A 26573-nucleotide genomic window follows, 5' to 3' on the forward strand; every position below is an offset into this window, starting at 1 on the left:
AAAATAGTAAAAAGACTGAAGATTTCAACATATTCAACAGAAGCACGTAAGTGGCACTAAGATGCAGTTGTGACTGCTGGGTTACTACTGTACATTAATTTGGATGAATATGTACTTGATTTTTTACAATCTAAAGTGTCATAAGATCTCATTTAAATGACAAGTATCAGAAGTGCAACATCGGTTACATTTATTTCAACATTGAGCAGCAAATCAGCACATTAGAATGATTTCTGAAGGATCATGTGACACTGAAGATGGGAGTAATGATGCTGAAAATTCAGCTTTGCCATTACATGAATAAATTACCTTTTAATACAAATCAAATTAGAAAACAGTTGCATTAAATTGTAATAATATTTTACAACATTACTATTTTTACTGTATTTTTGATCAAATAAATGCATCTTTGGTGATCATAAGAGAAAAAACGTACTGAACCCCAAACAGTATTGAATATCCAAACACTAATTAATTTGCGTAAAATAATACAACTCCAGAAGTACACAATGCTATGTTGCTTGGGAATTGTGAATACCATAACCTGGTCATTTGGGTGCCAAAATAATCCGAAATGGCTTTTATTCAACAATCTTCCAGATATCAAAAGTTGTTTAGTTTAGTTCTCACACAATACATGACAGAGAAGAAAAATGTGCTTGTGTTTTTGCCGAGAGAAGCTTTAGGAGATCAAACACCCCACAGGCACGATCTAATGAGATAATTTCCAGCCCTAACAGCGTTTATAAACATTACTCACACTGAGGCCATGATTTGACTGACAAGCAGAGAGTAGAAAATCTGGGGTTAAAATGGAATATCTAGAGAATAAACAATATGATTGACTAGGTGCCTTTCTTTGAGATAACTGAATAAAGATATAAAGGCCCTAAGGTTTGATGAAGGCATAAATTAAAAGGAAGCATATGCATTTATTTAATCTGGCTGAACAGAAACGGGTTCTTGTTTAAATGCAAACCTGCTCTTAATATTTATTATCTTAACTGTTACATTAAAGGTTGCACCGTAAGGCAGCTCACCTGGTATGGAAAAGTGCAGCGTAGGCCTCACTTCCCGCCAGAACGTAACTGATCCCGATAGACACACTGTTAAAGAAAGTTCATTATCAGCACTCGTTACAATAATGACACAGTTTCATATTCATGAGGAGCTGTCACAGAGACGAATCAAACAGGAACCTTTACTGCGCCAACTCAAAGATGGACAAAGCCAGATGTTGAATTTTTTTCGATCTTTGGAAGTTATGAAAATTCTTCAAACTTTTAAACTTCAATGTTAAAAGATTTCACACGTTCAGGAATAAAGATCAACCTTAAATTGGATTTTGGTATAATGTGTGATGGTTCAGATTTTTGATTTTGTGTCTGATGCAATGAAGTTTTTCATCTTTTTGAAGAAAAGATGGATAAGCCTTGGGCTTGCTATCAAGAAAGTTATAGCAAGAAACTGATAAAACTTATAACATTTTAGTTAAAGAAGAAGAAGAAGAAATCTCACTTATACCTTTGGTGCTTGGCCCCTAATCATAATAATAATAATACATTTATTTCTTTAAATAAAAATTTTCAAATAATGACTAGTTTGCTAATGACAACTAGAAACAAACAATAAATGAAGGGAAGTGAAAAAAATAACTACTTATAAAAGTAAAACAAAACCTACTTATAAACAACAACAACAACAACAAAATGATTATAAAGAAGAATTTTAAAAAGTATTAAAATATATAAAACCACAATACCAAAAATAGTAAGTTAGATAAGTCAATTACCTGATAAAACCTATAAAATAAGCCAATTTCTAAATAAATAATGACTAGTTTGGTAATGACACCTTCAAACAAACATTAAATCAATAAATAATCAATAAATTGCATTAAAATTGATGGTAGTCATCAATAAATAAATGAATAAATAAAATACGAATTGTATTTATAAACACAAAAGTAACAAAGCATTTGATTATAGAGTTTAGAATTTAGAATAAAATATAAAACGTCTTAAGATACATAAAATCAAAGTACAAAAAAAAAAAGGTAAATTTTGGCACGAAGAGGAAAGAGTGATTAAAGAGACCTTTTAAACTAGAATCACGGCAAGCTCTTTTTAAAATTGTATTTATTTATTGTCTTTTTAAAGCAAACTCTCCTAATTTAAAAATCACAAATGAAAACTCTTCAGAATCTTTCAGTATCTGGCATTATATCATGGAATGTTGAAGCTCTGATACCCCTTTTCCACCAAGGCGGTTCCAGTGCTGGTTCGGAGCCAGAGCCTAGTTTCAAACCGGTTCTTTGTTTTTCGACATCCAAAGCACCAGCTCCGAACCAGAAAAAGCGGTTTGTAAGTAGCACCAAAACATTGCTGGGCTAGAAGAAAGAACCGCTTGCGTTAGGGGCTGGGGGCGGGGTTACCGTGACCAACAAGACGAACAGAAACTTGGACCGCCATATTTGAAATAGCAGCTAAACGCTAACACGTTTGATTCGCCGTGTTTGGATGCCGATGTAGGTTCACAAAGACATGAACATCAATAGCAATGCAACGTCCGCCATTGCTGATAGTTTGTTTAGGCTTGTCCGGGATAGATCGGCGCTGCGTGGACCGGTCGGTGCGAGGCATATCGGGGTGCTGCGGGACGGCTCTTTTTGCTTTTGGATCGCTCTCGCGGTGCTTTAGTGTGTTGTGTGCTGATCGATCGATCTGCGTGGCGCTGATGCACCTCGAACAAGACTGTTGTGCCGCGCTAGTGAACCGAAACATGAAACGTATTGTGACGTAAGACCTGGCTCTGTATTGGCTCTCTAGCCTGTGGAAAAGCAACCGGTTCTTAAAGGGCTCGCCAGTTGAACCAACTAAGAACCGGCTATAGCACTGGCTCTGAACTAGCACCTGGAACTGCTTTGGTGGAAAAGGGGTATGTGTGAGTCAGTCAGTAAGTCAACGTACAAAAGGCGGTTGTGTGCCAGTATGAAAAGAGGGAAAGAGAAACCTTGATTTGCACCATCATACAGGACAACGCAGTGTGGATCTGTGGTCCTTGACTGGTTAGAGAACGCAATCTGTCATGGAAGCACATTGATCGAGTGCTAAGCCTCTTGAACACAATGAGCAGAGAATCGATTGGATATGTGTTAGCCAAACCTGTCTAAATGCTGATAACAAGCTCTTTTCCATTCAGTTGCATGACCGGGCATGCAAAGCAGCGCAACAAATGATTCAAGTGTCAAAGGCATTTCACAGTAATGACCACTGATGCCCTTGGTGCCTTACTACTCTTATTTTCCCAGCAAAAATCCAAGCAAAACTTGTGCATTCTGGATTCTGTATTTAGTTTTGCAATATCATCCACAGAGGAGACATGCAGGTACAGCAGTCACAGAAAAAAATACATTTTGCTTGAAAATCTACCAAAGAAATTGATTTATGCTGGTTAAAACTTACTTTAAAGCCCTTCAACGTACTCAAAAACTTTAAATTGGGTTAAAGTAAAGAAAAAGATGAAAAATAACTGGGCAAAGGCTACATTTCTAACATCGGCTAATTAATAACGGCCCATTTAAAGATGAACAGATGGGCAGCCATATTGGAGACTTATACAAAAAGCGGCTGACCATTATTTCATTATTCTGCACCATTATTCCAAAGGTGAAATGTTAAAACTGTTGTTCGGCGCAATACTGACATTTCACACATAAATAGCATTGCGTTTTATGGCAGCCTCGAGAGAATAACATGGATTAAAACCTACTTAATGCTTCACCTACTTGATCCAGTGAGGATGTTTGTGTCTGTACCTCCTCAGCAGAGAGGAGCAGCTCTTAACTGCGTCTCAGTGACTTCATTAACCTTTTTTGTTGATCAAAAACTGAACGAGTGTAATTGAAATGGTTCGGTGACATTTTAGCGAAGCGCCTTTGTGACACGTTTATGAGACTGTTGTTCACAGAATCTTGTTTTTAATGGTGAATCCTGTAATAAATGCAAATACTTGAGAATGGCTGGTGGCACCTGCTGGTACTTTCTTTTAGTGACCAGAAAAGGAAATAGTCAAACTGTGGCGCAATTGGACTTTATTATGTTTTCTGTTGTTGTGTGCAAGTCTTTTATGGAAACATCTATCATTGCCTCCATGTAAAAACAAACAAAACAAAATAACAATGATAATAGGCGATGAGAAAAACAGATTTGTGATGTTCAAAGCATTGTAATAATGTCATTTGGTCAGTGAAAAGTACACAATTTTGATGCTATTTCAGGATGACTTGTCCCTTGTGACTGAACAAGCATTTTACATTTTATATTTTTTTTTTTACATTTTTCCTTTCTGTAAATCAACACATTTTGCGGCATCTTGTGCATCTACTACAAGTACAGGAATATTTATACATAACATTTGTTCTGGATATTATTATTATTTGTAAATATGTGTATTTTTATTAAGTAAATTAATTTGTGCATAATAAACCTCAGAAAACCTTATATAATATGCATGAATATGTATGGCACCTAAACAACGCTTTTGCTAATAAAGAGAACAGAAAATAAATGGAGGAGATGCATGCTGCTTCTTCTCACACTAGCAGCTTCTCTATGAGCTAATGATCTTATCTGTTTACCTCAGGGCACTCTTATGCAAAAAGAGCTTTTGACTCGGAGCCAGTTCAACATTAACGTGAGCTCACAATGCCAACATCATGTTAGAACAAAATCTAAGAGCCCAACAAAAGTACAATAAGTTTACAGTTCATGGCGAATTACAAGTCTTAGTATCAAAGCTCTATGTGAAATTTATGAATGCTGTCTTGTGTTTCTAGGCAATAAGTTGTGCGATGTCAATGCACACGGCCTCTATACAGCCTGATGGTATCCAAAAGTGTATGACTCATCTTTGCATCACTGGGAGTAATGTCGAAAGGTACAAAATGAAATGAGATGGGCTAGATTATATACCTAAAATGCCGAAGGCCAGAAACTATGTAACACAAAATGAAAAATACATTTTAGTTTAGTATCTAGGGTGCAAATTATGGGGCGAGGGGTGAAAAGGTGGTTTTACTCCTTTTATTAAAGCTTGCTCCAGGCTGGATGGGGACTTGGTTGTGCTCTAGCTGGTGGATACTCATGCTGTTCACTTTCAAAACTCAAACTAAAAAATTATAACTAATGGCAATTCTAAATTAACTGGTTTTATTAAAACAAACACACAAATAAATAGCAATATTTAGCATCACTGAATCAGTCTAAATACATTAATTTACACCTTGCACCTACATTTTTATGGGTTAAATCAGTTATAAATTATCTTTAAAGGCATAGTTCACCTAAAAATTTAAATTTGCTGAAAATCTACTCATCCTCAGGCCATCAAAGATGTAGATGAGTTTGTTCCTTCATCTGAACTGATTTGGAGAAATTTAGCTTTACATCACTTGCTCACCAATGAATGCTCTGCAGTGAATGGGTGCCGTCAGAATGAGAGTCCAAACAGCTGATAAATACATCACAATAATCCACAAGTAATGCACATGACTGCAGTCTATCAATGAAAGTCTCCTGAAGTCAGAATTGCATGTTTGTAATAAACAAATGAAGAGTTCAGATGCAAAAGCCTCTAAGTGCCGTTTGATATTTTCTTCTGAAATATGTTCAGTTATTTCACTTAAATGACAATGAAAATTAATTGCCATTTAAAGTGAAATTACTGAACCTACACATAGGAGCCTGATAAAAAAGTTCATTTTAGAAGAAAATTTCAAACGGCACTTAGGGGCTTTTGCATCTGAACTCTTCAAATCTATCAAGACATTTTAATCTTCAAACGGTCGATTCCAGCTAAAATACTCTATTATGGATAGAGCTTTTTCCAACGAAAACATTGTCTCATCTAAATCAGAAAAGACATTCACAGATCAAGGACTGTTTTCAAGCAGAAAACAGAATAGTTCTAAACAAATATGTTGGTGCATTTCTATGTATAGACAGGGGATGGACTTTTTCACCAGATGATGTGTTATTATGGATTATGGACCAGAATTTCGGCCAGAAATTATGGTTTAATGTTAAAATGCCTTAATGATGGATTTGTTTCACACAAACATGCAGCGTTTTGCTTCACAAGATGGACTGGAGACATGTGGATTACTTGTCGATTATTGTCTCATTCTGATGGCACCCATTCACTGCAGAGGATCCGTTGGTGAGCAAGTGATATGTTAAATTTCTCCAAATCTGTTCCAACAAACTTGACTACATCTTGGATGGCATGAGAGTAAGTACATTTTCAGCAAAGTTTCAGTTTTGGGTGAACTATTCTTTTATGGTAATAATTAGAATTTAAAACTTTTTACAGTGTACTGAAGCTGTTGTTCAACCATTGATTTTCTGGTGAAACTTGTTAAGTAGCCTTGACATGCGATGCAGAGACTAGCATCCAAAGCAACACCATATGCTGGTGGTCAGCTATGCCAGACTTTTCAGCAGGACATTTTAGCCCTCAAACGTTTTGAATGAAAGAGACTCACAATTGAAAGAGCAGAACAAAGTTGAATGCACGGCTGGTGTGTTTGCCCAGGAAGAGAACTCCCAGCACATGCAGATTTGGCTGAAAGTGCTCATCTTGCCTCCGTTCTGTGATGTCCCTTTGCAGAAGACCCGTATCTACAGAGAAACACACAGGGAAACATTTTATTACCATCCATCTCAGACACATAACCATGGAGGAAACAGAAGTATAATTACAGTTAGAATGAAACAAGTCAGCAGTTACAATACAGACTAATTTCACTTGGCCTTATAAGCGTCCCCTAAAGAAGACCCCTTTTTTCCCCATAGGAAACAGTCATTAGTTGACAGCATTTGCTGCCCAGTGGCCAAAACGTTGGTGCCTGCACCCCCATATCTGCCACAGATGAGCAGAACCATCCTTCAACCCCTCCGAGGTGCCACACATCACTCCCCGACGTGAAGTTCTGGCGCAATACCACACCACATACGGCGCCGCCATATGACTTTCACACACTAAATAATGAATCGTTGGAGAGATAAATGTAAGAAAAGGAGGGAAAACAGAGGCGAATGAATATGGCCAGACATCAGAGAAGTTTGCAGCAGTGAGGAATCAAATTCAGAACAGCAGGAATAATTCATACTGCACTCCTCTTCAGTACACAACACAGCAGGCTGCAGGAGCAGACACACTCCCAGCCAAACCGCTGAGCAACACTCACACGTTCATTATGCTGCACACACCCAGGTTAGCATATATCACTCTCTTTCTAAGGCAGCTCTAGTCTCTTCACTGGTAAACAAGAGAGTCTCAATGCTGTCTAGAACAAGAGCAGCTTATGTCAAGTAGGGCTGCACGATATATCGCAAAATTATCGTTATCGCGATAATAGTATATGCGATATCCGTATCGCAGAGAGTTGCGATAATTAAAATTTATTTTATGTGCCAAGCATTTGTTGCATGCATAGGTTGTCCAAATTTGACCAATCAGAAGGGGCTTTACCATGTTTATACCCGCCTCCCAAGTAGGTGCTATATGTTATTGGCTAGACCGGGCCCAAAGGTGAATCTAGTGGCTCAGAGCAGAAAGTGGAAAATATGGCGGGAGTAGAGACAAGCGAGGAAAGTGACAGCAGCGAAGAACTTGTGCCTAAAAAGAACTGTACGTCTGAAATATGGCAGTATTTTGGCTTCAAGAAAGACGACGTGTCACAAATGCAGGTACTGTGTAAGTCGTGCCGAAAAACTGTGGTCACGTCGAGAGGAAATACAACGAATCTCCACAGTCATCTGGAACACAACCACAGGGAGCTATATGAAGACTTCCGAAAATGTAAGGCCAAATCTACCAAAACGGCTAACGAAAAGCCAAGTAACAATAAGGGAGTCGTACAGACAACCATTGATCAAAGTTTTACAAATGCAACGCCTTACGGAAAAACGTCGAAACGCCACAAGGAAATAACAGATGCTATCACACGCTTTTTAGCTAAAGACATGATGCCTGTTAACACTGTGAGCAAAGAAGGCTTTGTGGGTCTAATTAACAAATTGGACCGAAGATATCAGCTGCCATCGAGAAATTTTTTTTCTCACGTCGCAATTCCACAGATGTATGACACTTGTGTGAAGACAGTGAGCTCCGAGCTCCACCAAGTGGACTTCTACGCTAGCACCACTGACCTGTGGTCGAGTCGTACGACTGAGCCTTACATGAGCTATACCGTTCACTTTCTTACTCAAGACTTTGATTTAAAAACACGCTGTCTGGGTGTTGTGTATTTCCCTGAATCCCACACCAGTGAAAACATAGCCCACGGACTGCGGGACGTTTTAGCCAGCTGGAAATTAAAAGAGGAAAATCAAGTGTCCATTACAACGGACAACGGCGCCAATGTGGTGAAGGCTACCGAACTTAATAATTGGGTCAGGCTACAATGCTTTGGACACCGCTTGCATCTGGCCATCGGTGAGTGTTGAATGTTTATATTTGCAATAATAACTGAAAAAAAATGTTCAGTTGTTTTGTTTGTATAGTTGCATGTAGACTAGACATGATTTTGGATATTGTAATATTTAAGATAATGTGTTTATTTACATTATTATATTAAATATATTCCACAGAGGCTAGTAAATTGTAGCTGACAGTTTTCTATCTCAAATGCTGTTATATAAAATTGTAATTATAATATTGCAGTGTTATTTCACCCTGTATGTCCTTGTTTTGTTCTTAACTCTTCAGAAAATGCTGTTAAAGGTGATGAGCGCATTACTCGAGCTGTTGGTCTCTGCAAAAAAATAGTGGGACATTTCTCCCACACCTGGAAGGGGAAGATGGCACTGAAAAAAGCACAAAAAGAGCACAACCTCCCGGAGCACTCCCTCATCACAGAATGCCCTACAAGGTGGGGTTCGAGGCAGAGAATGATTCAGAGAGTTCTAGAGCAGCAGCGGGCCATAAGCGACGTTCTGTCAGCAGACAAAAAGTCAAGACATTTAGTTCCTACTTGGCAGGACCTTGATGTACTTGAGTCCATAAACCAGGCATTGCAGCCTCTGCAAGAATTTACAGATGCTCTATCAGGTGAAAGTTACGTAAGTGTTTCATATGTGAAACCTGTACTTCACTTGATGAAGACCTCAATTCTTGCTGCAAAAGAAGAAGACAGTGACTTAACAAAGTCCATAAAGAGGAAGATTCTAGAGTACATGAACACCAAGTATGACATCCCTGCAACTCAAGAACTTCTGGACATGACCTGCTTTATGGACCCCAGATTCAAAGCCAACTACATCAGCTCTGACAAGGTGTCAGACATCAGAGCCAGGGTGATGTCTGAAATTGAAGCAACTGTGCCACAGGTAAATGTTAATATGACAGTAGTAAGTGACAAAGTAATGCACTATAACTAGATTTGTTTACGATATTTACTTTATTACTCTATTTTAGGAGCAGTTCCTAAGTAATCAAGATCACCAGGGCATGGGTCCATCAGATGTCACCCTAAAGAAGGCCAAAAAATCCCTGGGCAGTTTCTTCAAGACATCCCCAGCTCCGTCATCTATGGAACCATCGCACACTGTGGAAGTTGAATTAAACAACTACATGATGTCTCCCACCATAGACAGTGAGATGGACCCTCTCACTTGGTGGCAAGTCCATCAGGTCAACTTTCAAAACCTGAGTAAACTAGCCAGGAAGTATCTCTGTATACCAGCAAGTAGTTCACCTTCAGAGAGACTTTTTAGTACATCAGGAAATGTTGTGACGTGCCAACGCACATGTTTAAAACCTACCAAAGTCAATATGCTAGTTTTCCTGGCAAAAAACCTGGAATAAACATTTGGCATTGCATTGTTTACATGTTATAACAATGTTTACATGTTAATAATGTTTACATGTTAATAATGCTTGCATGTTAATAATTATTTTATGTATGTGGATGTTGACAAGATGTTAGTCTTTCCACTACATACCAATTTATTTAAGCCCTTCACACTTATTTTTTATTTAATTTGTTTAATATTTATTTTAAAAAACAGTCAAGGCAAGGAAATATTTTGTTTAAAAGATGCTCTTGTTTTAAGATGCTCTTGATGATTGCATGGTTACATGTGAATAAAAAGTAATGTTTGAGAGTAATGCGATTTTTGTTTGCAGGTCTATGGTAACACAAAACCAGAAATCAGAATATCTGCCCAGGTTTTCAATCATTCATAGTGTTTTAAAGTCTAAATGTTTGCACCTTCCTTGACAGTTTTTTTTTTTTTTAGCCTGAATTAGATTTAATTAGATCTGAAGAATATCCTGTTTATTTTAGTATGATCATTACATATATAAATGATAAAAAAAAAAGCTAATAAAAATAGCATTTATCTAGGGAAATGTTATATCGCAAGAAATATCGTCATCGCAATATTCAACAACAATATCGCATATCGCATATTTTTCCAATATCGTGCAGCCCTAATGTCAAGTACAAGAGGAAAAAACACTTACCACCGTGAATATTCTCAACGTTTGTATGGAGAACAATACATAAATATTTGAATGTATATTTAATTTAATTTGAAAATAAACCGTTAAAATGCATAATAAAATAATTTGAAAAATACAGTTATATATAACAAATATGCAATTATAAACAGACTATTTTTTCATAAATATCAATATATAATTGCTAATCTGAATGTATAGTTATACATACAAATATGTAATAAATAAATAAATATATAAATAAATAGTAATTTTAGTTAATAAATAGTTTTTTTCAATTGCAATAATATTAAACAGTGTTATTGTTTTTTATTGTATTTTGATCAAATAAATGCAGCCTTGGTGAGCATAAGGGATTTCTTTCTAAAAACAATAACACAATCTTACTGACTTGAAATGATCTTGCTTCAGTTTTGTCCACTGGCTGACAGTCTTAGTTTGTGACAGGCTGATACATATCTTGCTGCTGTTGTGATCATTTTGGAATTTTCCCCTAAAATGTGACTTAATTTTTCTGCATTTGGTAATGCCATAAAATTTGGTTTAATTTGTTGGAATTTGAGGAAATATGCAGCTCTAATGTTGTGATAGTAATCACAGTGCAGTAAGAAATGTTCCTCTGTTTCCAGCTCTTTCTGCGAGCACAGTGAACACAGTCTCTGTTCTCGTGGCTGCCGTCTTTGTCTGTGCCGTCCTCTCTCTATAGCCAGACAGTGATCACTCAGTCTGTAAGTGTCTTTCTTAATTTGTGATCTTTTATACAGCTCAGGTATTCTGCTGGTTTCCCTTTTCAGGTGTAAATACAGTTCCATCTTCTTTTGTATTTTAGTGGCATCTTTCCAATAGGCGATGTAATTTTGTTTTTGTAACTGTGTGATTTGGTTGGGCCTGATTGTGCTGTGCTGGTTTGGGTGTAGTGTGAGTGCCAGCTGTAAAAGTGCACTCTTCTGCAGGTTCTGCTCCTGCCACTGCAGGGCTTCAGCCTGGTAAGAGCTCGGATCACTGCATTTCAGGTGCTGGTGGAACTTCACAGCTCTCTTTTGAATATTGATTAATAGTATTAATAATAGTATATTAATAGGGTATTGTCCTAATTCAGCTCTGAACGAGTTGTTTGGGGTCACTCTGTTAAGATGTTTTTACAAATTTGGGTATGCATAATTTATTCCTTTTCCCATGTAGAGAAATCTTGGGTTTTCAGAGGTCCTCATATCTCACTGCCATATGGTGCAATTGGTTGGATTATTACTTTTAGGATTTTTAGCCAGGTTTGAATTGGAATTTCATACTGAATTGTATTTTTGATCACGTAGAAGACTCTCAGTGCCTTTGCTTTCAGTGCATTCACAGCCAGATTGAAGTTTCCTGTTGAGCTGATTTTTAGTCCCAGATAGGTGTATTCATGGGTGTGTTGGAGGACCTGGTTTCCTGCTCTGAAAGTGTATTTATTTTCCTTACACCTGGGTCTCTTTTGAAAAATAATTATTTTCGTTTTGTTAGATTCATTTTAAGAGCCCTGCAATCATCTGCAAAGAGGAGACATTTGATTTCTGATTGAGTTAGGGTTGGCCAGGGGCAGTCGAATTGTTTAATTCTTTGGCCAATTCATTTATATAAATGTTAAACAGAGTGGGGCTCAATGGGCAACCTGGTCTAACTCCTCGTTGTTGAGAGAAAAAGTCTGTTCATTTGTTCAGCACATGTATTGTTTTACAGCACATGTATTGTTTTTATACATGGTGCTGATTAAATCGAAAGTTTTCCCTCCAATCCCATTTTCCAGTAGTTTTAGAAAGAGTCCTTCATGCCAGATTGAATCAAAAGCTTTTTCAAAGTCAATAAAGCAAGCAAAGATTTTGGTTTTGTTGTGGTGTAAGTGCTTATCAATGATAGTGTGGAGGGTATAAATGTGGTCAGATGTTCTGTGTTTGGGCAGAAATCCGATTTGACTTTTGTCAAGAAGTGTGTTCTCCTTATGTTCTCATTTTGAATGGTCAATTCTTCCTTTTGTGGTCTATAGAGGGTGTTCCAATTGTTCCAAAATGTATTGGTATTTATTGATTCCTCCATTATTTGAAATAATTGTTCTGTATGCTCTTCCTTTTTTTCTTTTAGAGTTTGCTTGTACACTTTAAGAGCTTCATATTGAAGGCGGAGTTCTTGGTTGCCAGGATCTCTGCTTTTTATTTGAAAGATTTCCTACTGTTGTTCTAATTCTTTTACACTCACCGTCAAAACACTTTTCATTGTTGTTTTTTGGTTTTCATTTTGATGATTTTTTCAAATTGCACATGGATGCTGATTGGTGGAATATATCTGTAATGTTCTTTAGTGCCAGATTTATGCCTACTTTATTTTGTGGATATGTGTTAATTACAAATTTGGCCAATAATAATTTGATAGTTTGACTTTCTTTTGCACTTTGATAGTTTTCTTTGCTGTTTTATGTCCATTTGTAGGATTGATGTAGCCTTAGTAAATGAGAGGGCTGTCTGCTTATTTCATTGTTTTGAGTTTGTTTTAGATAGTGTAATTTTACAGTGGTCTGACAGAGGTGTTTGAGGACTAACTGTGAATGCTCTGAGATGCACTTGATCAATGTCTGTGATGAAATAATCTACAGTACTGTTACCAAGAAAATAATTAAAGTTATAACAACCTCTCACTCTCTCGCTCTCTCTCTCTCTCTATATATCTCCAGAATTTCTACTTAAGAGGAGACTGATGGAAATACAACAAGAAAAAGACAAACCATTTTTCTGAAAGTAATAAATGGTGCTACGCTCAGTATTACTTCACATTCACCTGTCTGTGCTGATCTCCCGAGGGAAAAATAAACACAGACCCATAACAGATGTTACATATAATTCTGTTGACACAAGCACCATCAATATCATTATATTTAGTCAGAAATATATGTGAATTAAAAAAATACATGGTGCAGAAAACCTTCATCTGGATGCGTTTCTAACTCCATCTGAAAAACAGAGCGCTCAAAAGTATTGCCGAGTTTCTACTTTTTATTAGGATGACGAATAACTTTCCAAATCGTTTATGTCAGTCAGCTACCAATCTCCCTAATGATGCTTTGGCACGCAATCTGATTGGATTTTTTTACATTAAGTTAAGACTACTGTACCTGTACGGCACAAATGACAAGGGAATGGGCTGTGGAGAGTAGCTGGCTAGAACATTAATTTCTGAGAAGGACCCATCTGCTTGCAGAAAGGGACGGCCAAGTAATTAGGATCGAGAGCTGCTAGAGCTCAACACCTGTCATAGATACGCAAGTGTGTGTGTGTGAGAGTGAGAGTGAGAGTGAGAGAGAGAGAGAGAGAGAGAGAAAAATAGAGATCAGCACAGAAACATCATTATGCCGGAGGTGAATTTAGGAGGGTGAATGTGCATCACAACAACAGTCTCCACTGCCACCAGCTCGGTCAGACGTCCACCTACTGTTACATAACAATTAGAGATGCGCTAATCAAAACTGGAGTTTTATGGCTGTTAACTCTGAGGCCATCTATATGCTAGACACTCCTGAAAGCTCACAAAACAAACTTTTAAGAGATGCAGAGATCCCAAAGAGCATTGGAGCAGTTTAGTCATGCTTAAAGGGACAGTTCACCCAAAAATCAACATTCACCTTCATGTCATTCCACACCAATGTGACTGGAAACAATTTTGGTTCCCTATCAGTCGGTCACTCCGAGTCACGTCGGTGACCGACGAATTGGGATCTCGCTTAGAGAGACCAATCCCCTACGAGAGTATCTAAACAAGCCAATGGATATTGGCATGCGATTATTGCATCCAGCTGCCGCTAATCACAATGTGAGTATAAGTAGGCAGCGGGTGCAGCGCATATTCAGCTTTTCGCTTCGGAGCCGAGCGTTCTTCGTTCTGCTCCTGACCAACTCTTCAAAGTGTCTGCAAGTCAGTGTGTTGGTGTGACGGCGCGTCAGCGGTGGTGGTCTCCCTTTGTCGAGTGGGTTGCACACATCGGATTGCACTACCCTCTGATCGTGCTGCAAGCGGCCATCTCCCCTGTGCGCTTCAGCACACTAAAAGAGTGCTTTTCTCTAAAAGAGCATTCACGGGTGGAACGTCTTTTTAAAGACGCGTCTTTTTCAAGATGCCTTTCCACCCGTGCGTTTCTGGATGCGGTCGTTACCTGGCGCCGGGTGATGGTCACGATCGTTGCCTCTCGTGTCTGGGCTTTGATCACGCTGAGGCAGCTTTCGTGGATGAGTCATGCTCTCACTGCGGGAGTATGAACATCGCGGAGTTGCGGACCAGGCTCCGTTTCCTGCAAAGGGGCGGAGTGCCCGTGCCCCTGCCTAGATCTAGGGCTCCCCCTGGCGGCAGCCGAGGGACCACTACCTCTGACAGTGGCCGGACTGGTCTTACGGTGACAGTGAGGAATTCCCCTCGGGGGGGGTTCTTTTTGCCACCGGCACTTCGCAGCCTGTGGAGCTGCCAAGGGAGCATGCTGGACCCTCTCATGGAGTACCAGCTGTATCCTTTGGTGCTCCCCTCGACGACCAGATGTCAATCGCTGCATCGGAGGGTGAGTCTGACCACTCTGGGGATGATGATTCGGCACCGGTTCCGGATTCGGATCCAGAGATGGTGGCTATGCTTGCCCGGGCCGCCGAAAGGGTCGGGCTCGAGTGGAATCCTCCACCGCGTCCCGAACCCTCTAGGTTGGACGATTGGTTTCTCGGGGTGGCTCGCGCTGGTTCTCAGGGCCCCACCCCGGTGCCTTTCTTCCCGGAGGTGCATGATGAGCTCACTAGATCATGGAAGGCACCTTTCACTGCCCGAAACCGGTCTGGTGGTTCGTCCTCCCTCACCACCCTTGATGGTGGGGTAGCGCGGGGGTATGCGGGCATCCCGTCAGTGGAGCGGTCAGTTGCGATGCAACTGTGTCCAACTACTGCTACCACTTGGCGTGGGGTTCCGTTGCTCCCCTCCCAGGCCTGTAGGCACTCGTCGGCCCTGACCGGCAGTGCGTATACGGCTTGTGGTGAAGCTGCTTCCGCCTTACACGCTATGGCGTTGTTGCAGGTCCATCAGGCTAAGGCACTGAGAGACCTGCACGAGGGTGGTCACGACCCAGAAGTTCTCAGAGAACTTCGTACCGCCACGGACCTCGCGCTACGGGCGACGAAGGTTACGGCGCGGTCTCTGGGCCGTGCGATGTCCACTATGGTGGTCCAGGAGCGCCATCTCTGGCTGTGTCTGGCGGACATGAGGGAGGCAGAAAAGAGACAGTTCTTGAATGCCCCTCTGTCCCAGGCCGGCCTTTTCGGTGACACAGTGGAGAACTTTGCCCAGCAGTTCTCCGCTGCACAGAGACAGACTGAGGCCATCAGGCACATCCTGCCCCGGCGTGCAGCTGCTGCCTCCACCCGGCCGCCGGTGGCAGCGCCTCAGCCTGCTCATCGCCGAGGGCGGCCGCCTGCCGCCGCCCCCGCTCCCGCGCTGCAAACGCAGCAGCCTCCAGCAAAGCAGCGCCGTGGAGCCGGCCGCAGGGCAGATGGGGGATGGGGGGGGATGCTCTTCGGGAGTTGGTGAACGCACCACTCCCTCCCCCGGAGGAGGGCCGGGCGGAGAATCTTTTGTTTCTTTTTTCCCCGCCACTGACCTCTCGGTCAGTGGCACCCAAAAACTCGACAAAAGAGCAGTTTCCTCTATCTCTGGGTCCCCCGAGGGGACGGGAAGTTGTGGACGAGTCAGTCTTTATCCACACTATCCCGCCTCTCTCGCCAGTGAGCAGCTGTGGGCGGTTCGGGAGTGCGGCCAACCGTACTACCCACGCACCCTCTGCCAAAACGCAGGTTGGTGTTCCACACACGCTGACCCTGCTTCGGACCGGCAAAGAGACGCCCGAGCACGGTCCCTGCGTTTCTCCTCGCTGCCCCGCCGCGGGTACGTCAGTGGTCCCGCTGGTGCCACTTGTACGGTTTCTGGGGGCCTGGTTAGGGCTTCCCAGTCTGTCTCGTTGGCTCCGCCAGACCATCAGACTCGGCTATGCGATTCAGTTCGCCCGGCGTCCTCCCAAGTTCAGGGGCGTCCACTTCACGTCAGTGAAAGCGTTAGATGCTCCTGTCTTGCGCGCGGAGATCGCAGTCCTACTGGCGAAGGATGCGATAGAGCCGGTCCCTCCAGCCGATATGAGGTCGGGGTTTTACAGCCCCTACTTCATTGTACCCAAGAAAGGCGGTGGGTTGAGACCGATCTTGGATCTGCGTCTCTTGAACCGGGCTCTTCACAAGCTTCCGTTCAAGATGCTCACGCAGAAACGCATCTTCGGGTGCGTCCGTCCCCGAGATTGGTTTGCAGCGATCGACCTGAAGGACGCGTACTTCCATGTGTCGATCCTTCCGCGCCACAGGCCATTCCTGCGGTTTGCGTTCGAAGGACGGGCATATCAGTACAAGGTCCTGCCCTTCGGGCTGTCCCTGTCGCCCCGTGTCTTCACGAAAGTTGCGGAGGCAGCCCTAGTTCCCATGAGAGAACAGGGCGTTCGTATTCTCAACTACCTGGACGACTGGCTCATACTGGCTCAGTCTCAGGACCAGTTGTGCGAACACAGGGATTTGGTGCTCTCACACCTCAGCCAGTTGGGCCTTCGGGTCAACTGGGAAAAGAGCAAACTCTCCCCGACGCAGAGGATCTCTTTTCTCGGTATGGAGTTGGATTCGGTCAGTCTTGAATGCGTTCAAGAGCAGGACAGCGGCCCCACTGAAACAATTTCAGAGGCTCCTGGGGCATATGGCAGCTGCAGCGGCAGTCACGCCGCTGGGGCTGCTTCATATGAGGCCGCTTCAACACTGGCTCCATGGCCGAGTCCCGAGGTGGGCGTGGCAGCGCGGCACTCACCGGGTCCAAGTCACACCGGCCTGCCGCCGAACCCTCACCCCGTGGTCAGACCTTTCGTTTCTGCGGGCAGGAGTGCCCCTGGAACAGGTCTCCAGGCATGCTGTGGTTTTCACGGATGCCTCCACCACCGGCTGGGGTGCCACGTTCGACGGGCTTGCAGTGTCGGGGGTTTGGACGGGCCCCCAACTGCACTGGCACATCAATTGCCTAGAGTTGCTAGCGGTACGTCTGGCCTTGATCCGTCTCAGAAGGCGCTTACGAGGCAAACACGTATTGGTCCGCACGGACAACACTGCGACCGTTGCGTACATCAACCGACAAGGTGGTCTGCGCTCCCGTCGCATGTCGCAACTCGCCCGCCACCTCCTCCTCTGGAGTCAGAAGCATCTGAGGTCGCTTCGTGCCATTCATATTCCGGGCATGCTCAACCGGGCAGCCGACGAGCTGTCACGAGCTGCGCTCCCCGGAGAGTGGAGACTCCATCCCCAGACGGTCCAGCTGATTTGGAGACGTTTCGGACCCGCTCAGGTAGACCTGTTTGCGTCCCTAGAAACCTCTCATTGCCAGTTGTTTTACTCCCTGACCGACGGAACACTCGGCACGGATGCACTGGCACACAGCTGGCCGCGGGGCCTTCGCAAGTATGCGTTTCCCCCAGTGAGCCTTCTCGCACAAACAATATGCAAGATCAGGGAGGACGAGGAGCAGGTCCTGCTCGTGGCGCCGTACTGGCCCACTCGGACTTGGTTCTCAGAGCTAATGCTCCTCGTGACAGCCCCTCCTTGGCAGATTCCTCTGAGGAAGGATCTACTGACTCAGAGACGGGGCACCTTATGGCACCCGCGTCCAGACCTCTGGAAGCTACATGTCTGGTCCCTGGACGGGACGCGGAGGTTCTAGGTGACCTACCCCAAGGGGTAGTTGACACCATCACTTCGGCTAGAGCGCCGTCCACGAGACAGGCCTACGCCTTGAAATGGAACCTGTTCGTCGAGTGGTGTTCTTCTCACCGAGAAAACCCCCGAAAGTGCCGATCAGAGTCGTGCTTTCCTTTTTGCAGCAGGGGTTGGAGCGAAGGCTGTCTCCCTCCACCCTTAAAGTCTATGTGGCTGCCATTGCTGCCAACCATGACCCCGTGGAAGGGAAGTCGGTGGGTAAGCATGACTTGGTCATCAGGTTCCTTAGGGGGGCAAGAAGGTTAAATCCTCCACGGCCCCCCTCTATACCCTCTTGGGACCTGTCTCTGGTGCTCAAAGCACTACAGCAGGCCCCATTTGAGCCTTTGCAGTCAGTTGAGCTGCAGTTTCTTTCAATGAAGACTCTGCTCCTGCTTGCATTGGCCTCCATCAAGAGGGTAGGGGACCTGCACGCATTTTCGGTCGACGATTCGTGCCTAGAGTTTGGGCTGGCTGACTCCCAGGTAATCCTGAGGCCCCGGCCTGGTTACGTGCCCAAGGTTCCCACTACTCCCTTCAGGGACCAGGTGGTGAGCCTGCGAGCGCTGCCCTCGGAGGAGGCAGACCCAGCCCTTGCTTTGCTTTGTCCCATCCGAGCGCTAAGATGCTACGTTGACAGGACACAAAGCTTCAGGACCTCAGACCAGCTCTTTGTCTGTCACGGAGGTCGGCAGAAGGGGAAGGCCGTCTCCAAGCAGAGGATGGCCCACTGGATAGTGGACGCCATCACCCTGGCTTATCAGGTACAGGGTGTGCCCTGCCCGTTCAGGTTGAGAGCTCACTCTACTAGAGCTGTTGCATCCTCCTGGGCGTTGGCTCGTGGCGCCTCGCTGGCAGATATTTGTAGAGCTGCGGGCTGGGCGACCCCTAACACGTTCGCTAGGTTCTATAGCCTTCGTGTGGAACCGGTTTCCTCCTGTGTTCTCACCTCAAACGGGTAGAAGCACTGAGAGGTTCCGTTTTCGGGTCGGCTTGCTAAAACTGCTCCAGAGAGTCCGTACTGTAGACCCTGTCGAGTTCCTCCGTCCCCTCGGCAGTCAGATGTGGCGGAGCATCTGACGCCAGGCCCTCACTCGCTGAATCCATGAGAACCGGTAGAGGGCTGGGTTCCATATGAAAGGCCTTTTTGGACCCCATATGTGTATAGTCCACGGTATAGCCTGAGAGCCCGTGTTTCCCCGGCAGGTCTTCTGCCAATCTCCATGAGGTACAATTTCCTCTAATTCTCCATATGCGCCTAAGGTTGATCATATGCGTAATTGCTCCGAACCTCCTACGGGAAGGGCGAGCTTCCGTAGCATCCGGTTCCAACTAGAACGGGTACGTTTTCCCAGTGTTATCCAGTCTTACTGAGTGGGTAGTACCATGGCAGCAGTAACTGGTCTTCTGCGGTAGCCCTGACCTGCGCCAAAAAATAGGGGCTCAGGAGGCTTCCACAGGACACTGGAAGGGGCAGTACCCGTGGCCTTTTGGTAGGGATCCCAATTCGTCGGTCACCGACGTGACTCGGAGTGACCGACTGATAGGGAACGTCTCGGTTACGTATGTAACCCTCGTTCCCTGAAGAAGGGAACGGAGACGTCACGTCCCGTCGCCACGGCTGCTGTACCACCGCTGAGCGGCCGGGTCACCGGCTCGGCTCCTCAGCGAAAACCTGAATATGCGCTGCACCCGCTGCCTACTTATACTCACATTGTGATTAGCGGCAGCTGGATGCAATAATCGCATGCCAATATCCATTGGCTTGTTTAGATACTCTCGTAGGGGATTGGTCTCTCTAAGCGAGATCCCAATTCGTCGGTCACCGACGTGACGTCTCCGTTCCCTTCTTCAGGGAACGAGGGTTACATACGTAACCGAGACGTTCTTATGTGGCACATGACTGAATGCCAAACAGCAAAGCACCATATTTCATCAGGGCTGTTTACATGTGTTGATCTGTGATTTGAGAGTGACTTAAATTTACTTTCATTCGGTTCAGTAGCTTTACACTACCTATAGCAATGTCTTTGGAGCATGCAAATTTTGGACCCCTGTAAATTTATTGCATAAACAAAATCAGCTGAGACATTATTCAAAAATGTTTGTGTTCTGCAAATGAAATGTCATGCTTTTTATGAATTCATTAAGTCATATTAAATTCAGATTTAAGATGAGTGAATGATGACAGCATTTTCATTTTGAGGCGAACTATTCCTTTGAAAATTACTCAATGCTTTGGCATTAAATATGAAACCAAGTTGTAAAGTTTTCCAGAAAAATAAAACATTAAAAAACATGGCAAAACATTTAAAAAAAAAGTTTGCAAGGCTTCAAATGTAAAACAATTGTAAAATGTAAAATATATCAAAAGTAAAACAACTCTTTATATATAGGGTACAACGGGGCTGAAGGCACACCTTAAGAAAAAATGTGCTATTCACTGCGCCTAAAATGTATAATTGAAGAAAAAATATATAAGTTTGTATTGAACATTAATGGAGCAACAGATTTTGTGTAAAAATAAATAATTCAAGTTGTTTATTTTGTTTAAAAATCGTATAAATGTATGAGGTGGCAAGGGGGCCTTCTACCCCACACACGGGGTAAAAGGCACACGGTATTGATACAAATATTTCAGCTAAAATATATTTTTGTATATATATAATAAGTTAATACTTGTTCAGAACAACCACTTTATCAAAGTGTGTACTATTTTCTGCTTTGAAAAATAAAATAATATTTTTTTTTTTCTGTAATAATTTTTGTTCAATAAATATACTGTCATTAAAATGTTAATATAAAAAATATATATATTAAAATACAGAAACATTCTAATAAGTAAAGATTCTGAAAGCATTGAAGGATAACCTGTAATAATTGAATATAGATTTACAGTACTAACAACAAATGATATTTTATTATATGTTATGATTAATATCATGTTTTTAAATATGATGGTTTGATTCTAAACATGGTGATTATCTCTCATGGACACCCAACATATCTGAATCTAACAATGTCATGTCAACAAATAGAAAAGTCAGCCATCTATTAATTATCATGTCAAATACTTAGAGGGATACATCAGTTAATATGTTAATAGATTTGAACTATACATAATAGATATATTTTAAATATATACATTTTTTTACTAGGGTATATGCATTATTGTTGTTTTCACATTCTCTATTTGAAAAAAAAAAAAACTTTAAAATGATGCATAATTTGCCTTCTTGGCTTATTGCTCTTAATAACTCTATTAACATCAATCGAGTCCCACACTTTATTCTCTATTCTCATTCCTGCATGTTCCTTTCAAAACCGAAACCAAAATGTCAGACGCAAGCTTTGCTTTCCAATGGACAAAGGCAAGGTTTTAAAGTAAAGAAGGAAGACCTTTCAGAAAACATACAAACAAAGATAATTTTAGATGTTTAATTACTATGTGGAGCATTAGGATCGCTAGATGAGGGCTTAGACTAATTTTTGTGAGAACCTTAAAATCAACATTTTTTCACTTGTTTTGCCTGTAGTTCATAAGTAGCCTGTGTGCATTCCAACTCATTTTGCCAGCACAGGGTCACACGCACGCACACACACACACACACACACACACATACTGTATGCTAAGCCCAAATATATGATAAGAATATATAAAAACTGTACAACTGCTACAAGCTATTGATATGGCAAAATAAACAAAAAGTAACTTACATTTTAGATATAAAGGGGAGGGGGGAAGTGGTGTGTGGCCAAGTATGGTGACCCATACTCAAAATTTTGTGCTCTGCATTTAATTCATCCAAGTGCACACACAGCAGTGAACATACACCTGGAGCAGTGGGCAGCCAGCCGGGACTGCCCCCAGTTAAAAAGCCAGTTATATATATTTTTGCTATTCTTGAAAATATCTCCAAAATAAGCCACCACAGAATCACCAATTTAGACACACAGCATTTAATTTCTTAATGATTCACTGTTTTTGAATGAATCGGCTAAGTGAATAATTCTCACTCGTCATTGTCACTTGTCGCGTACTGGCGTAATGATGTAACCTCAAAAGAGACTGCAAATCTGCCATGAACCCACAGACAAATTCAAGCGGAGTGGTGCAAACAGTAAACAATAGTGTATGGGCTAGTGAATATTAATGAAATATTTGCAGCCTTTATCATCAAGAAAACGAACCAAAATCCATCTCAGATTCTTCACTAGCAACTATCTTAAGCTGTGAATGCCACCAGACAAGTGAAAACATAAGACTATTTTACAATTTTTTTCTTATAAAAATTCACTTTGTCAGAATGCATGGCTACTTTTGAATGGCTGTCAGTGGAGAAAGGCACTTTTTGTGACCAGATGGTATAAATACGGTGTCTACCAGCATGAGCGAACTGCATGACGTAAACTAGACTTTTGGCTATTAAAAGACAAGAACAAAGCCCTCAATATGTTCCAATGTCCTGTTTCAATTGGAAATGTCAACACAGGAAAGAAAATGTGTCAAACCATTTCAAACCTCGCTCAGACAGGCATCTAGCGTTCAAATGTTGCCCCCAACGTCTATTTACTCTCCATAAATCAAATCTGGAATGTAATTATGTTTTCAAGTTAAAAGGTCTTCACACAAATTAGCCCAAAATACTGAATCAATGCCCTGCTGTAAACTTGGATCAAGACCTAACATTATTTCCCTTACTTGTACAAGATGGAATGAGTAACATGTTGTCATGTCTATCCCTGAAAATGTAGGATGACAGCAAGTCTTGAGGGAAAGACTGTGATAGGAAGAGTGAGAGAAAGAGTGGGAGAGAGAAAAAAGTTTGTCTGGCTAAAAAAAAAAAAAAAACCCTTTGTAACTTGATATACTTCAAATCAGAGTTGTTGATGCTTTCTGTGGAATATACTGTAGAACTTGTGTGACAAATCTTACAGATCATCAGCAAAGCTCTCCTGGTCTATGGTGGCTTTTCCGTAAAGAGATTCTTATAAGAAGATTTTCCAAGAAGCCAGTGGTCAGGATCATATGACCATAAATAGCACTGTGGACTAAACGGCTGTTTGTGTAAGATACATTTAAAGCAGACATCTTAGTTAAAATGGACATTGAAAAAGTGGCTGCTGATGAACCAAAAATGCAATATAAAGCATAAGATATATTATTCAGTTTTTGTTTTATATCAAATCTTTAAAACATATAGATTTATCCTATCATTTAAATTAGGTTTATAAAAGCAAAATATAAACTATTTAAATAAATACACTTGTAATAATCAGTCCACTGGAGGCGAGCATAGTGAGAACCCAAGTGCAGTTTTATTAAACAGAGGCAAAATCCAAACATACAAAACCAAGACTTGACTTGAACAGACTCACCGACAGCAGGTTACATCATCAATACACGGCCGGGAACAATGGCAACAAGACGGATACTTATAGCAAACAATACAGGTCACGTGACAAGATCCAACCAAGGAGAGACATGACTAAGACTACCAATCAGAACATGACACAATGAACAAGAGAACCAATGGCATGAATACATGAGGGCAAGGGAAGCATGACACAAACAGGGATCATGGCTGAACTCCAAAATAAAGGACATGAAAACATGAACATGAAAGGCACCCAAAACCCAACAAATCCAGGAGGGTGGTGGAGTGGAGGTGGAACAGGGAGGAGGGATGGAGGGCCAGGCCCATACAGGGGAACAGGTTTCGAATCGCAGGACAGTGGTGAGCCTGGGCCGTGGAGCAGAGGCAGACAATGGAGCAGAGGAGGACCTGGGCCATGGAGCAGTGACAGACTGTGAAACAGTGGATCCAGAGGGGAGTGGGGCCATGTCGGGGCAGGCCAAGCAGGGAGCCATGGTGGGGCAGGCCGAGCAGGGAGCCATGGCAGAGCAGACAGAGCAGGAAGCCATAGCAGAGCAGACGACCACCATGTCAGTAAAGCAAAGAGGAGCAGAGATCCCCACAGTGGAACAGATAACCACCACCTCAAAGTAGGTATCTACCAAGGCGGATCAGGCGGGACTGAAACAGACAACACAGAGAGGTTAACAGCGGACTCTGCGGCCGTAACAGGACAGGCAGAGAATTCTTGAATGGCCTCCATGGCTGTGACTGAACAGGCAAAGAGTTCCGAAGCAGACGCCACCACCTCTGGAGGTTCTGCAGCGGACTCATAGACAGGAGAGGCCTCTGGAGCAGACTCGTGGACAAAAGAGGCCTCTGGTGCAGATTCGTGGACAGGAGAGGCCTCAGAATTGCAGTGTGCCGCCCAAACACTCAGGATGGCTACTGCCATAACCGGAAGCACTGAGGTCAGGGGAACAGTCGCTGTGACAGTCACTGACATCAGTGGTGGGTTCATCACACTGGCAATCAGTCCTGGCCCAAGCTCCACGTCCGCAGCAGCTAGAGTACTAAAGGGGAAACTTGCTTGGCAGCCGTGGCGTGACGAGGCTCTGACGTGATGGCCGTAGCGTGGCAAGGCCGGGGACTCGGGCGTGGGGGCCATCTTGGCCGGGGACTCGGGCTCTGGAATCTCAGCTGAGACGTGACGAGACTCTGGACGATCAGCTGAGACATGGCGTGAGCAGGCCCCGTAGACTCTGGGGTGGCGTGAGCAGACTATGGCTTGACAGGCATGACACAAGCAGGTTCAGGCTTGACCGGTATGGCGTGAGAAGGCTTTACCTTAGTAGACATGACGTGAGCAGGCGCTGGCTTGGTAGGCATGACGTGAGCAGGCGCTGGCTTGCCAGGCATGACGTAGAAAATATAAAAATAAATATAGACTAGCATTGAGATTTCATGATGAAATTGTGCTGTGGAATTCTAAGCTACTATTTTCATGTTTTCTTTTTAAATCTGAGCCACATCACCTCATTTATGCCATTGAAAATCAATCAAATTTGCAAAAATGAAAGCCAGTCGCACAGCTGATCACACCAAACTAACCCTGCATGTCTGGCAGGGCACGCAGAAAATTGTCTGAAATGTTACTGTTAAATTTCCTCCATGATGAATGCATATCGGCTCTCTATCGTGTTTTCTGGAACACACAGTCTCATATTCAGCACTAAGCGGATAGCGGTGTGGAATCATTTTCAGTGCATTTCTATGCTCAGAGACATCCATCTTTTTAATGGGCTTCTTATCAAACGCCAGCGAGCCAACCGTGCAGCCCAAGCATGAAAGCCTAATTGAATCATAGAATGCTAGGGCATTGCAAAACCTATCTGATGACACTGTCAACCTGGCATATAAATTAAGCAGGGCTCTAGGAGAAAATAGTGCTCTGCACGCCCAGCCTGCAGTAATAAAGCAAATCTTTAGCATTAATGCTTTATTTAAAAGTGCATTAACACAGATAGGTTATTAATTTCAAGCATTTTATGAGTATAATAGCACAGATGACCATGAAAGGCACCTTGACCGTGTGGTAAAAGAATATACTGATGGGCTCAGTGTGAGCCTATGGGGGATTCGCTGGAATATGTTTTTCTCTTTAAAAACTGGTAAGGTCTGACTTCCCAGTCCTAACCAGTATCTGACAATCTAACGACAAATGACAGATGCAAACTTCTTATGTACTGAGTAGCAACAAATGAAAATTTCTACTTCATTCAATTCAATGTTAAATTACTTGTTGTTTCTTCGTAATTAATTGTGAAATGTACAAGCAATGTCAGAGTGAAAATTGTTTCTGTACACACACACACACACACACACATACATCTATTTTTTTTTTTTAAGAAATTCCTTATGTTCATCAAGGTTGTATCTATTTCATCAAAAATACAAAAACTATTATGCTAACTATTATTGCAATTTTAAATAACAGCTTCTAATATACTTGTATACTTTATTTTAAATAAATGCTGTTCTTTTTTAACTTTTTATTCATCAGAGAATCAAATTAAAAAGTATTACAGGTTACCAAAAAAATATTAAGCAGCACAACAGTTTCAACATTGATAATAATCAGCATATTAGAATGATTTCTGAAGGATCATGTAACACTGAAGACTGAGTAATGGCTGATGAAATTTCAGCGCAGCATAATTGAAATAAATTATATTTTAAATGTATTATTAAAATAGAAAACCAATACTAGAAATTGCAATAATATTTCACAATATTACAGTTTTTTCCCCCCTGTATTTTTGATCAAATAAATACAGCCTTGATGAGCATAAGGCTGACCTATCAA

General features: G+C 42.4%; 1 protein-coding gene across 1 annotated transcript in view; it reads right to left on the reverse strand.

Annotated features, from left to right (window-relative positions):
- Positions 1-26573, reverse strand: part of LOC306855425 (uncharacterized protein) — a 66454-nt gene that overhangs the window by 4146 nt on the left and 35735 nt on the right. The window contains exons 6-7 of the mRNA XM_079394140.1: positions 6545-6680; positions 1041-1106 (exon numbers count right to left, since the gene is read on the reverse strand). Coding sequence (XP_079250266.1) covers positions 1041-1106; positions 6545-6680 — 202 coding nt within the window. The remainder of the gene's footprint in view (positions 1-1040; positions 1107-6544; positions 6681-26573) is intronic.

Source organism: Barbus barbus, assembly GCF_936440315.1.
Source record: "Barbus barbus genome assembly, chromosome: 35".
In the NCBI taxonomy this organism is placed as follows: Eukaryota; Metazoa; Chordata; class Actinopteri; order Cypriniformes; family Cyprinidae; genus Barbus; species Barbus barbus.